The sequence below is a fragment of the Octopus bimaculoides genome, chromosome 11 (genome assembly GCF_046866305.1).
Source record: "Octopus bimaculoides isolate indiv1 chromosome 11, ASM4686630v1, whole genome shotgun sequence".
Taxonomy (NCBI): domain Eukaryota; kingdom Metazoa; phylum Mollusca; class Cephalopoda; order Octopoda; family Octopodidae; genus Octopus; species Octopus bimaculoides.
Window position 1 is genome coordinate 80,615,808 of NC_142938.1, and position 15,000 is coordinate 80,630,807.

Here is a 15,000-nt window from a genome sequence, read left to right on the forward strand (position 1 = left end):
TGTATGTATGTATGTATGTATGTATGTTTGTATGTATGTATATGCCTGTGTGTATGTATGTATGGTTCAAATTTACAGAAAACAAAAGACAAAGACAGGTGAGGGAACAACAAGCGTGTTAGTTTGACACACGGGAAGAATGGAAAAGTCTTTTGATGTTTCGAGCCTATGCTCTTCGACAGAAAGGGTTTAGAGGAAAAAAATGGAGAAAGAGAAAGAGAGAAACACAGAGAGAAAGATATATCTCCTTCCTTTTTGTTTTTATGGTTTGGTGATAAAGAAGGGGCAGTACCCATGGCCTTTGCTGGCCAATGAAAAACGAAGCAGTGAGATTGACACAACATAATTTGAACAGTTGCAAGCTTATGGATATAAGAAAAACATGGGCAATGAAGTAATTAATTCAACCCCACAAGAATGGCAAGGATGGATCTCATGATCTTGTCGTATGGACACAGATTAGATCATATTTTTATATCGATATAGAAGACAACTACAGCATAAGAGATGCACATCCAACGAATCTGTGATACATTTTACTGTTCTACATGAAGGCGTCTCAGCTGAATGTCAACAAGCAAATTCTTTAACTCACAACATTCTGGTTATTTTAGTTAAAGAACAACATTTCATTAGTTACCTGCCATTGCTAAAACGATTTCATGTTGTTTTTTTTTTCTGTTTCCTTCTGTCAGGTAGCACTGGATCTGGACCTCTGTTTAGTGTCTTGAGGCAAGAGTCAATCCGAAAACTTCTTAAACAAGATGAAAATTTGTCAACTGAGCTAAAGGTTGGGTCCTCCCCCTTTTATTTATCCTTTGTACCAGTCATTCTCTCCTTCTTTAATTGTCCCTTTCTTTCTCTTATTAGTTTGTTTGTAGTTCACTTGTGTAGCTTAACCTACCTTCACAGACGTATTTTCCTTGTATTTATCAACATATGCATAAATAAATATTGTAAGCAGGTGTGTTTATATACATATATATATTTACCTGTGTATGTGTGTGTGTGTGTGTGTGTGTGTGTGTGTGTAGTAACGTTTTATTTTTGCTTCTGTAACATGGCTGTTCTGTAAAGAACTATGTTATTACATTCTAACCCCAGGAAAATGTCTTTTCCAACTAGTTAACAACACACAACCTGTGGCCTTTATAGAACACCCATGTTATAGTGGCATAAAACATTATATTGCTCATTGCGTATATATACAAACATACACACACATTGGACTGGACTGGACTGGACTGGCTTGTGCGGGTGGCACAAAAAAGACACCATTTCGAGCGTGGCCGTTTTCGTGCGGGTGACACGTAAAAGCACCCACTACACTCTCTGAGTGGTTGGCGTTAGGAAGGGCATCCAGCTGTAGAAACTCTGCCAAATTAGATTGGAGCCTGGTGTTGCCATCCGGTTTCACCAGTCCTCAGTCAAATCGTCCAACCCATGCTAGCATGGAAAGCGGACGTTAAACGATGATGATGATGATGATGATGATATATATGTATATATATATATATATATATATATATATATATATATATATATATATATATTAAAAATGGGGAAGGCCAGTTTATGGGATTACCTTAGGTTTCCCATCCATAAAGGGTTTAGCTTTATGGTGTGTCCTCAGTTCCCAAAACCTGTTGGCCCAAGACCTCTTAAAAATATGGAGGAGGAAATGCTGCCCTACTCAAAGGTAACAATGGGGGTTATCTCCCTTGGCCATCGGCTATTGATTTCCAGCTGTACCACCCTCTTGTGGGCTCCAAAAGGCTAGCAGTAACATCCTGAAAATCTCAGTTCTGAAGTTAAAGATGTTCTTTGGTTCGAGGGAGTCCTTTAGGATTCTCGCCCATGGCTTAGTGGTTAGGGTATTTGGCTCACAACTGTTAGGTCATAAGTTCAATTCCCAGTGGTGTGTTTTGTCCTTGAGCAAGACACTTCATTTCACATTGCTCCAGTCCACTCAGCTGGCAAAAATGAGTCATACCTGTAATTCAAAGCACCAGCCTTGTTACACCCAGTGTATTATGCTGAATCTTCCTGAAAACTACATTTAGGGCACATTTGTTTGTGGAGCACTCAGCCACTTGCACATTAATTTCATGAGTAGGCTGTTTTATTGATCAAATCAAATAGAACACTCACCACTATAACAAACAGAGCACCCTAAATATATAGATGTGAATACTGTGTTGTACAGCCAGCTGGAGACAATGTCTCCTGGGGCTAAATTACAGCAACATTCATCCTAAACCAGGACTGCCATGTTGTGTTGGCAGACAATCTTTACTACAAAGTACTGTTGCTGAATATCTCTCGTTGTGAGATTTAAAAATAGTAATTTTCCAAGTGAATATTGTTGTATGAATTTGTGTATGAATGAAGACAGTTGGATCAAGAAGTGCCGAGCCTTAATTGTAGAGGAAATGTGTGGAAGAGGTGGACCCAAGAAGATGTGGGATGTGGTAGTGAGAAAGAATCTTCAGATGTTGGGCTTCACAGAGAGAACAACAGGGGACGAAGACTTCTAGCAGTTTCTGTGCTTGAGAAGACCTGCCAAACTAAGTAAATATGTGGTTGTTCTTTCATACAAGTATGTCCATTGGATCCCACTTCAGCTGAACATCCCCCATCTTGTGGACTCCTCAGTGCCAGTGCCACGTAAAAAGCACCCAGTGCCATTCTGTAAAGTGGTTGGCATTAGGAAGGGCATCCAGTTGTAGAAACCCTGCTAAAACAGACCTGGAGCCTGGGCAGCTCTCCAGCTGACTGACTCTTGTCAAAGAGTCCAACTCATGCCAGCATGGAAAATATATGCTAAATGAGGATGATGCTGGATACACATTTATACAAACATGCAAGCACACACACACATAAATATATTTTTCCATCCACACACATACATGTATACATATGTAACTGTGTGGATGCATGTGTGTGTAATTATAGTGGTTGGTGACTACCTGTTCACAAACATCATAAAAAGTATTCAATAGAAAACATGTTACATGTTTATTTATTACCATGTGCCAACATGTAGTAGCTACGTCTATTCATAACAATTTGAAAAATCTTGAGATGTTATTTCATTGATTCTGTGTGAAAAGGAACAGAAGCAACTGAAGCAGATCTTTATTACAATTGAAATGCATTTGAGGGTCATCAATTTATCAGATATAACTTTAGACTTTGCTATCCATAAATACTGCTCTTATTGCAAACTCAATGAGAAATTGTGGCACATTAATATTAAACATCTGCTGGCAATCCTTACAAATACTTATTAACAGCCATAGTCATATACTCAGCATATCTTTAGCCATGGAATCTTTTAATTACGTTGCTCGTTATTACAATGATATCTTGGGTGGTTGGCAGAATCATTTGAATGGACTTTGCAGTATTTAGTTGCATTTTTTTTTATGTTCTGAGTTCAAATTCCATCAAGATCACCTTTTCTTTATGTCCTCCAATGGTTGATAGAATAAAGCAACAACCAAGCACTGATATTGATTTAAACAATAACTCCTGGCCTTGTATTCATAAATACAAAAATACGAAACTAAAAACTATATGGCACAATCCTCCCTATAGTTTAAATGTTTATGCTGAGGAATTTCAACTATGTTTCGTGGTCTGCTACCACAACAGCTCCTTTATAGGATCCAGTTAGCTGAAGACAAAATTTTATAAATAGGTATTTATAAATATGTATGTGTGTATACTAATCTTGTCATTGAGTCATTTAAAATATCATTTCTCAGTATTTTATGTGCTGATACATATATCTATTTATGTACTATGCACCTATATGAGAGGATCACTCAATGCTTATAACATAGCATTTGCCATTCTAACAAGACATCCATGTTAAGCTGGATATAAAGATTGCCTTTGATACTAAAACTGCTTTTGTTACTACTAATTCATCTATATGTGCATGTATGTATGTGTGTGTGTATAGGTATGTATATATGTATAAATATATGTATATATAGTTATATATATATATATATATATATATATATATATATATATATATATATATATATATATATGTATGTATATATATATGTATATATACATTTGCTCATAATATTTATATATTTATTAATATATTATATTTATAGTATACATTTATATATATATAATATATATATATATATATATATATATATATATATATATATACACACATATATATAAACAGTGTTAGGTGTGGTGTACAGAAATTGAATATTGAGAAAAAGATCGTCAGAATTTTGGAAAAAAAATCTTTTTATTTCTTCCTTATTATTAACACTTTCATTCATTTCTCAAACTTGTCAAATAAAGCACTAATAATAATAAAGAAATAAAAAGATTTTTTCCAAAATTCTAACGACCTTTTCTCTCAATATATATATATATATATATGCATCTATATATATATATATATATATATATATCCATGCAGTCGACAAATGGTGCAATATCCCCTTCTCACACTCATAGGCCAGCCTAATAGAGAATCGTCTTTTGATTACCTGAATAAACATCTGCATGTGAAATTCTGAGACACAAACAATTTACTCTCTCCAAAGACCATTCATTATACACTGTAATATGTATTCTTTTTTCTCTTTTCCATTCATATAATTTTTTTTTTACATTGAATATGCTATTGTGACATAAATTCTGATTGACCAGACATTCTAGATACATCTTGGAGTACATTATACAATGCTGCTTTTTTTTTTCATGAGAGTAGAGTGTAATTGAAGAGAGATTCGACTGCTATTTTAATAGACTCATGACCAAACCAGGATTCCTTTCTTGGTTTATATTGGATGGTGTTTTAAAAAGTGTTGCACTCTACAATACATCACACTGTTTACCTGCTGAGATTAATAATTACAGAGTTTAGGTTGTTGAAATACAAGCTTCCAATTAAAGAAATTTAATTAAGAGTTTAATCAAATTTTTAATGATCATCATATGCTGTTGTTGTTTAATTCCAAATCAGCTCTAGATGAGCAGACATGATTAAAGGCATTCCAGCTGTGACCACCTGGTTGATCTTTTTTTTCTTTTTTTTTGTATTATGATGTATTGAAGATACTGTATGAAACTTTTTCTGTCCTTTTTTGTTTTTTGATGACAGGGTTTGGTTTAGGGAGATTTAGCTGCTGTTTCTAAAACATGGAATGACTATATAGAAGCCCCCTTGTTGACCCCTTGTTTTGAAATTGCCTGCCCTATCTTAGGTGACAGGATGATGAACAGGAAACTCATCAACCAGCATCTCAAATGCATTGATGACCTTTTGTTATAGTTTTAGGCAGAGCACTTTATTCTGTATCCTCTTCATTGACTTATCTGTTCAGAATCTTCTGCTATGGAAATTCATCCAGGGAGGGTTTTGTCTCTCTTCAGTTTCACACAATTAAAACACTTTTTTTTTTTTTTAAGCATCCCTTAAGACCTGGAAAATAAAACTGAACATTATGTTACATGTAACGCTCTTAAGGAATATTACTCAAAAGTATAACCCAAGGAAGTAGCTGGAATAGTAGTGCCATACCAACTGCCTATCAGTATTTTGTTTAGCCTCAATCTTCAGTTTCAAATCTCTCCAGACGATCAACTTAACCTTACCTTCCTTCAATGAAATAAATATCAGTGATGTGTTTTATTCAGTCGACTAACTGCCTTCTCTATAAAAATGTTTAGCACTGAACCTCAGTAAGTCATCACTCTTAATCGGCAGAATCAGAAGAGTGGCAGACAAACTTGTGTACAGTAATGAGTTGTGTGCTTTCATGTTTTGAGTTCAAATCCCAACAAGGTCGATTTTGCCTTTCATCTTTCTGGAATGAATAAAGTAAATACCAGCTGAATACTGAGGTCGATGTATCTAATCAAATACATTCATCTCCAAATTCGAAGCCTTGTAGTAATGTAGAAATCAATATTTCTCAAAAGAAGATGTAACAGGTCTCCTCCCTTAATAAAGACCCCAAAAGGGCAGAGTCCCAGACTAAATGTCTTAAAGCATTCAACTGCAACCAACATGATCAACTTTCTTATACAATTGTGTTATGGTCAAGAGAATAAATAACTACAAATAGAATTGATTTCTTCATTAATATTTTCCCCTATGAAACATGTCCTTCAACCAAAGTAAGAAACCAGGCTATTCCAAAGAATTCCTCCATGTATTCAACTGCTCTGAGTAGCCATTCTTCTGATTTGCTACATCACATTTCAACTAATTATTATACTTTTGGTTAACAAAAGAACTTTGTTTGTCTTATTGATTTTGCTTTGTTTGCAGAATACGTATGATGCTTATGTGCACCAATGTAGCGCTCTAAACCGGAAACCAGTTCAAAGAGTGTTCTGCGCCGAAGATGTAAGTAGCCATTGTTCTGCAGTGATAGTTATTGTTACATATACACAAAGTCCTTTGACTTTATGGAAATGGTACTTTTATTTACTCTACTTAGCCTCACCATTGCAACACTCATTACAAAGCTAAGTTTTCTTTGGATTAAACTTTGATTGTATTCAAATTTGAAATCAATGCAAATATATTATTGTAATGGGCATAATTTTGCCAATATCAACATCATCTCCTTTGACCATGAACATTGTGTTACATTCAACTAATGGAATTGCAGTCTAAATTCCAATCAAAGATTATGACTAACAAAACAATTTTCTATTAGTAAACCAGCCAACATCTTAAACCATTTACTAGATCAGTATGCGTACCACTTCAGTTCTTGTTCTTATTATTGTTGCTCTTGTATTTGTTGTTATGACTATGAAAGTTTTTGTTGCTGTTGTTGTTGATGTTGTCTTTTTTTATAAACTAATGCTGGCTCAAACAAGCTCTAAAATGTCTATTGGTGATTGCTAACCTCTAGAGCAGAGACAGCTGATTCAGTTTCCCTTCATTCAGTATCAACTACCTTATTGACAATTTATATGTGCAACATTCTCATTTCCTTTTGTGTTACCAACATAATTCTTTGCCTTTAATGAGCAAAAGAAGAACCAAATGATTTTACAATGCCATTTTCTTCTTTGGGGCTCTGGGTTAGGTATATAATTAATCTTCTCATGAAATACTTTCACCATGAGAACATTGTTGTATCAAGGGACCATTCTATAGAATCTACTCAATTGAAAATAGGTTCACGATTATCCTATTGGCATTTATTACTGAGATGGGGCAGCAAGTCTTGTATTAAAGTGAGTTTTTAATTTGGATTTCTTATAGAGAGCTTTATAGGATCTTTTAGAAGGGTCTACAGGATTTAGTGTGTAAATTTAGTTTACGTCAAAGAACTCGACTGATGTTAGTCTCTGTGAGTATTCTAAGTGTATATATGTATACACACACACACACACACATATATATATATATATATATATATATATCAGTTGATTAGGATCGCATCAATCATGATCATTAGTTTTGTAGCTTCCAGCATGTCACTGGCTAGTAGAATACTCTGCGGGAACATTAATAAATCAATTAGTTAATTAATCAATTAATAATATCTCATTCTTCTGTTACAAATTTGGAGCAATTTTGAAAAGATAGCAAGTACTTCATAATTCTGATTCTAGTAACATATGTTACATACAGTATGCAGAAATATATGCAATAAAGAGAAAAGAATGGACGGTAGCCATAGAATCTATGATACATATATCTCGGTAGCAAGGCAGATTATTGATTATACATATATTACATCATACAAAAAGCTTGCCATGTCTTCAGGTCACTGAACTACCTCAGTAGCAGAAATCGATTGTACTTACATTCAAGCCAGCAAAATCAGAGAAAGATATCTTAGTTTCAGAATCAGTAGGAGTGGTTAGATAAAGGTAAACAGCTGATCTTATGCCTTGGCTATACTGACATTGACAAAACAAGAAAAATGGTATAATTATTAAAATCACTTTCAGCTTGGCAAAAATTTGGCACAAATTTGGCAAAAATTTATAGCTACATTAATGTTATCTGACCTGTCTCCAGCACAAGATAATCTATCTGGTGCCACACAAAGACCAAAGACCATAACAATAATAAGGTTTATACATTCTGAAAAATAAGATGAATAGAAATTCACAGATACATCAAGCAAAGTATAAGAGAAATATATAAAAAGAATTTCTTTAAAAATCCCTGTAAAAGTGTATTTATTAGGTTTGATATTTGCTAGGAACTGAGCAACATGTGTCCTGACTGATGTTGTCACTGCATCTCTTGTGTATCTGAGCTATTTACTCATGTACATAGCTTACCTTAGCCCTGATGGAGAAGGCTGACTTGTAATGGATGAAGAGGTCCCAGCAAGCTGATTTTTGGTAGAACACCATGTCAGTTTTTCCTTCGTCCATGGTGTTTAGCTGAAATGTATGTCATTGCACTCGAAATATAAAGGTTTTTTTTTTTGTAAAACTTTCTACATTGCTAAAAGCTAAAGAAAACATAAATACTAATAGCGAAGCAGGCTCGGAAAGAACCAAACAATCAAGTGGGCTTAACTGACGAGGCAATGGAAATTGCCAAAACTGATATCAGCATTTTTTGGATTAAGATCCCTGTTAGTGTATATATTTTTATTCATGTGCATTAACTACTGCATTAGAGTGCTTTAGCTCTTATTTTTAGCAATGTAGGTGTTTCCTTACACCCTAGTCACATTTAGTGACAATTGTATATGTATATATATATATACCGATAGATAGATAGATAGATAGATAGATAGATAGATAGATAGATCAGAGAGAGAAGAAAGCCAAAAGCACTTCTAATTTTTACCTTTCTTTTCTGCTTATAAAAATTCTTGACCACAGAAATTCCTTTTCAAAAATTGAATAAAGTTCAGAATACAAACTGTCCTTGTTTTTGTTGCATCCCAAAGACTAAAACAAACTTCAAAATCTCAATTCTAGTAGCAGCAGTTTGCCAAACTTTCCACCTGATAAATCAGCATTCTTCAACATTGTTGCCAACTGCCTGATAGTTAAGTAATTTCCATAGCTAAATCAAATGTTCCTATTGTTTTTTTCTCTTTTTGCATGAATATAAAAAAAAAAAATAGTTAAATAAAAGCAAATACATTATTTCAAATCAGCTGGCTTCGTGTAATACATATTTAAAATCTAATACACAGTATCTGGAAGCATTGTATTAATGAAAGATTAGCAGAGTAGACAAAAAAAATCAAAGACAATGTTTAGCAAAAGGTTTGAATGTTCAATGTTTCCAGTTGGCCTTCAGAGCTCGACAATGTCAAGGGTTAATTTTCTAAACATCATTCAATGCATGAAAAAAAGATATTTTGTGGTCAAAATTTAAAGAAATAAGAAAACAATATCAAACTTATGTTTTATGAATGCAATATTTCTTGTTACCTCATACAAAATTTTCAACGAGTTTATGCATGTATGTGTATATGTATATATGTGTGAGTGTGTGTGTGTGTGTATGTGTGTGTGTATATCATCATCATCATCATCATCGTTTAACGTCCGCTTTCCATGCTAGCATGGGTTGGACGATTTGACTGAGGACTGGTGAAACCGGATGGCAACACCAGGCTCCAGTCTGATTTGGCAGAGTTTCTACAGCTGGATGCCCTTCCTAACGCCAACCACTCAGAGAGTGTAGTGGGTGCTTTTACGTGTCACCCGCACGAAAACGGCCACGCTCGAAATGGTGTCTTTTATGTGCCACCCGCACAAGCCAGTCCAGGGGCACTGGCAACGATCTCGCTCGAAAATCCTACAGGAGCCAGTCAGGCGGTACTGGCAACGGCCACGCTCAAAATGGTGCATCTCATGTGCCACCCGCACAAGAACCAGTCCAGGGGCACTGGCAACGATCTTACTTGGCTTGCCGGGTCTTCTCACGCACAGCCCATTTCCAAAGGTCTCGGTCCGTAGTCATCGCCTCGGTGAGGCCCAATGTACGAAGGTCTTGCCTCACCACCTCAGCCCAGGTCTTCCTGGGCCTACCTCTTCCACGGGTTCCCTCAACTGTTAGGGTGTGGCACTTTTTCACGCAGCTATCCTCCTCCATTCTCACCACATGTCCATACCAGCGCAATCGTCTCTCTTGCACGCCACAACTGATGCTTCTAATGTTCAGCTTTTCTCTCAAGATACTTACACTCTGACGGGTATTCACATTGACATTACACATCCAGCGGAGCATACTGGCTTCATTCCTTGCGAGCTTACGTATGTCCTCAGCAGTTACAGCCCATGTTTCACTGCCATGTAGCATGGTTTTATATATATATATATATATATATATATATATATATATTTATATATATATATTTATATATATATATTTGCACATGCATATTTATATATATATATATATATATATATATATCTATATATATATATATATATACACCAAAAACAACCCGGAAGTATTTCCCGCTTCTTTGATGAAGATATATACAGATAAACTTCATTCCCTTTACTCTGTCGGATACGTAGTGTGTTCGTTTTTGGTGAGGTGAGAATTCTGTTTATGTATATATATTTTTGGGACAATACTGTGCTGATGAACGAAATCTAGATTCATTCTAGTAATCACGAAATCGGTCGATACACAGTTAAGTTTATTTAAAAGAAAGTTGGTCATCTTCTGTTGGTTGTTTTTCCTCGCATTAGGTACTAAATGTGGTTATTTTGAGAAGTCCACTGTGTGGCATTATTATTTTTCTGTAATAATGCCCTTTATATAAATATATATATATATATATATATATATATATATATATATAAATTTGTGCTTACACTCTTATATGCATATATATATATACAGGGTGCAGTGAATAAATTGTCATCTAAATTACACAAAAATTAAAATAACACTGACATTTCATTTTAACAGATATATTTACCAAAATTACATAAAAATATCTTGAAACACTAAAGAGTAAATTTATTCCATAAAATCTTCATTGGCTTCAACCACGGCACCCAGATGATTTCAGAATCTACTGCAACATTTCTGGATGGTCTCCTTGTTTGCCATAATCCTTGCCTTCAGTTCATCTTTGGTGTTACAAGGAGTTTCATTGGTCTCTTATTCAACTGTGCTCCACACATAATAATCAAGGGGGTTGTAGTCTGGGGAGTTAGGTGGCCAGATGTTAGGGGTGATGTGGTCGCAGAAATTGTCTGACAGCCATGACTGGGTTCTCCTGCTTGTGTGGCAGGGTGCAGAGTCCTGTTGCCAGGCATAGGGTCTTCCAGAAGCCTCTCTTTTGAACTAGGGCAGCACTACTTCCTCCAGGCACTTGTAGTAGGCCACTGTGTTGACACTGTGTTGAGTCTGAGGCCATGTGGGAAGATGAATGGAGGTATAACGTTCCCATCACTAGTGATCACATCAAACACCATGATGTTGACTGGATGTTTGATTTTTATCTCTCTTGGTACATGTTTTGAGGACACAGTAGGCCAACGGTTGCTCTATGTGTTCACCATCTGATCCTGACTGAAAATTTTTTCTTATGTGAGAAAAGCCAAAACATGTTCGGTTGGAGGGAATACTTGAGTTTGTTCAAAAGCTTCCTAGCATGGTCTTTTCTCTTGTCCTTGATGGCTCGGGATAAAGATTGGTCCTTTTTCATGTTGTACGAGGAATACTGAATGTCTTCATGTATTACCCACCTGATAAGAAACTCAGACACTCCTGTGTCCCTGGCAATGGACTTGATTGACTGGGAGGGATCGTTGTCAATCATGGTCTGGATCTCATCAACAAATTCAAAAGTTCTTTTCTCATCAGAACAATCAGAGGGAGTTTTCCGAGCTGCCCTACCTTCGTAATCATCATTAGACTCATCCAACTCTTTCCGAATCCACTGCACTGTCCTCAGATTCACACTCAAACACTCTGAATTATTCATATTGGAGCTTCCGGTGGGAATGCCAAGCAGTACCGCACGTTGTTTCCAAATTTCTGGTAGAGAGAATTGCATCATGGTGCTGTTTTACTCACAGACAGTGCCCAACTTACCCTTCTACACTGTGTAGTCAACAAAATCAAAAATAAACAATGCGCATGCGTGAAATTACAAATATAAAATGGCAACAATTTATCCTTCACACCCTGTGTATATATATATATATATATATATATATATATATATATATATATATATATATATATATATATATATATATATATATATATACATCTGACAACATCTCTGACAGCTGTTTCAATTCAGAAATATTTAGATAATTAATTTATAAAATTAAAATCATTATAAGAAGAATCTCTTCAGAGGTAGTAAAGTTATACCGATTAGAAATACATGTTGAGATAACGGCTATAAACCATTAAGTAATCATTCTTATTCTTATTCATATCCTTATTCTTTGTGTGTGTGTGTGTGTGTGTGTGTGTGTGTGTGTGTGTGTGTGTGTGTGTGTGTGTGTGTGTGTGTGTGTGTGAGTACATGTGTGTGTGTGTGTGTGTGTCTCTGTGTGTGCACATATATATAGGTGCAAGAGTAGTTGTGTGATAAGAAGCTTGTATCCCAACCACATGGTTCCTGTTTCAGTCCCACTGCATGACACCTTGGGCAATTGTCTTCTTTAGCCTCAGGCCAGCCAAAGCCTTGTGAGTGGATTTGGTAGACAGAAACTGAAAGAATCCAATTGTATGTATATATATGTGTGTGTGTGTGTGTGTGTGTGTGTGTGTGTGTGTGTGTGTGTGTGTGTGTGTGTGTGTGTGCGTGTGTGTGTATGTATGTATGTATGTATTTGTTCGACTAAAGGTGGTACTCCAGCATGGCCACAGTCAAATGACTGAAATAAGTAAAAGAAGAAAAGAAGAAAAAGAATATATATATAAATATATATAATACTCAACAGACATGCTGTTAAAGCAAGTTATGGTGGGTTCCCTAATATAAATGTTCCCAAATTTTCAACCACAATGGAAAAAACAATTTAAGTAAACCCCCACCACACTACCTACGATGAAGCCTCAGATCCCCTAAACACTGTACTTTAATCAACAAATGCCTTTAGAATAAACTGGTATAGAGACATTGCCAATGTAGATGGAACAATAAAAACTTGTATTAGTCTCACAGGAAACATCTTTAAGAAAAGATGCACACAATTTATAGTTTCTCTCAAGAATAGAAGAAAATATAATATGACTTTATTATCCAAATTTATATGGAGACTTAATGACTGTAGTGTATCTATTCCACTAATAAACTAGAGCATTGTTGCTAAAATCAATAAATGTAATAAACAGAGCAGACAATGTCCATGATTTACAGAGAAGCTAAAAGTAATTATCTTACCAGTAATTTACTTTGTATAAAGAAAGTGAACATTACACCAAAGTGCATGTGAGTTTAGAGGGAGAAGATAAGCACATGTTTCCTCTGGAGGTGGCTGGTGGAGATCCAGGGCTGGGGTCCAAGCCTAAGACCAAGAGGTGTTAAACAATGTAGTCGATGGAGTGGAAATATTGAGACACAGGCAAACTCTTGCCAAGTTCAATGCTCCTGAACTGGTCTGCACACCAGTTGAAAACACACACGTACATATATATATATACACACACACACACACACACACACACACACACACACAGGGTGTTCAGACTAAATTTGACGATTTTTATGTCTCTTTTTATCTGGAATAGCTTGATGTATTGGTGAAAAGTCAATGGCATTGAGAGCATAAAGGTCAAAGTTGAAGTTGAAAACAAATTAGCTGATATAGAGGACTGAAAATCACTTGCTTCATGATGATTTAAGGCAGGTGTCAAAATGCCAGCATCAAGACTACTGCCCAATGCTCTGTGAATACTATAAGGCTGTGGGAAGGGACAAGGATAGCTGCAACAGAGACTACAACACTGTGACCAGCAGAAAGGGACATAACAGGCGTTCTGACTAGAATTCATCCAATAGTAGCAGCACAAGATGATGGAAGATCTAAGCAAGAGAATCCAGGCTTTGATGTGAGAGATGGGGGATAGCATCACCACCATGAAACTGGCCCTGAATGAGGACCTTTGCAAACAAACACTCATGCAAGAAGTACAATGGACAAATTCCGACAGCCAAGGCCAAGGAGAACCGTTTGACGAAGGCAAAGAAGCTCCTAAACAAGCTAAGTTGTCTTGTTGAGCCAAGGATGTTCTGGTTCTTCTCAGATGAAAATAATTTTGCCAGAACCAGTAACACAACACCCAGAACAACAGGTAATTTGCCTACAATCCATGTGGTGTTTCACATATAAAACTCTGACGGTTTTGGGGTGTGTCTCTGATGATGGTGATGTCATGCCACCCCACGTCTCTGAACATGGCCTTTGGCTCAATTCAGATGACTATCTAAAGCTGCTTAAGACTGTGGTCAAACCCTGGCTGGAGAAGGTTGCTGCTGGATGGCCATATGTATGGCAGCAGGATTCAACTCCTTGCCATGCCTCAGGAAAGAGTCAAAAGTGGTTGCCAGAGAATTTCTGCGACTTCATCAGTTCCAATTTCTGGCCACCTAATTGCCCCAACTGTAATCCCATGGATTATTATGTGTAGGGTATGGTCGAGAAAGACACCAACTGCTCTGTCTGCAACACCAAAATCTGAGTTGGTCACCAAGATCAAGGAAGTTTTCTAAGATCTTTTCAGACACAGTTAGGAATGCATGTGCCAGGTTCTTCCAGAGCCATTTTGCATCTGTGCTGGAAGCTGAACCTGACTACTTTGACTAAACTCTCCCAGCCATAATCTTGTTGATATTATTTTTATTTTTTAAGATAATTTTATTTTTGGATGAGATATTGTGGGGGGGGGGGGGGGGGTTCCGCTTTTATGCAAATTGTCGAATATGACCCAAACACCCTGCATATAAGAAGTGGATTCTGAACTGCTTCATAAATGGCAAAACCAGACATGAACTCACAAAAATTGCAAAGTACAATGAC

At 36.1% G+C, this 15,000-nt stretch overlaps 1 protein-coding gene across 8 annotated transcripts in view; it reads left to right on the top strand.

Annotated features, from left to right (window-relative positions):
• The window catches only part of LOC106868589 (uncharacterized), a 143,193-nt gene that overhangs the window by 89,684 nt on the left and 38,509 nt on the right, over positions 1-15,000 (top strand). For 5 of the 8 annotated variants that reach the window (XM_089360454.1, XM_089360451.1, XM_089360453.1 and 2 more), the window contains 2 exons: positions 696-790; positions 6,323-6,400. In XM_089360454.1, the coding sequence (XP_089216580.1) occupies positions 696-790; positions 6,323-6,400 (173 nt within the window). The remainder of the gene's footprint in view (positions 1-695; positions 791-6,322; positions 6,401-15,000) is intronic. The other 3 variants (XM_089360456.1, XM_089360457.1, XM_089360455.1) reach the window with 1 other exon arrangement.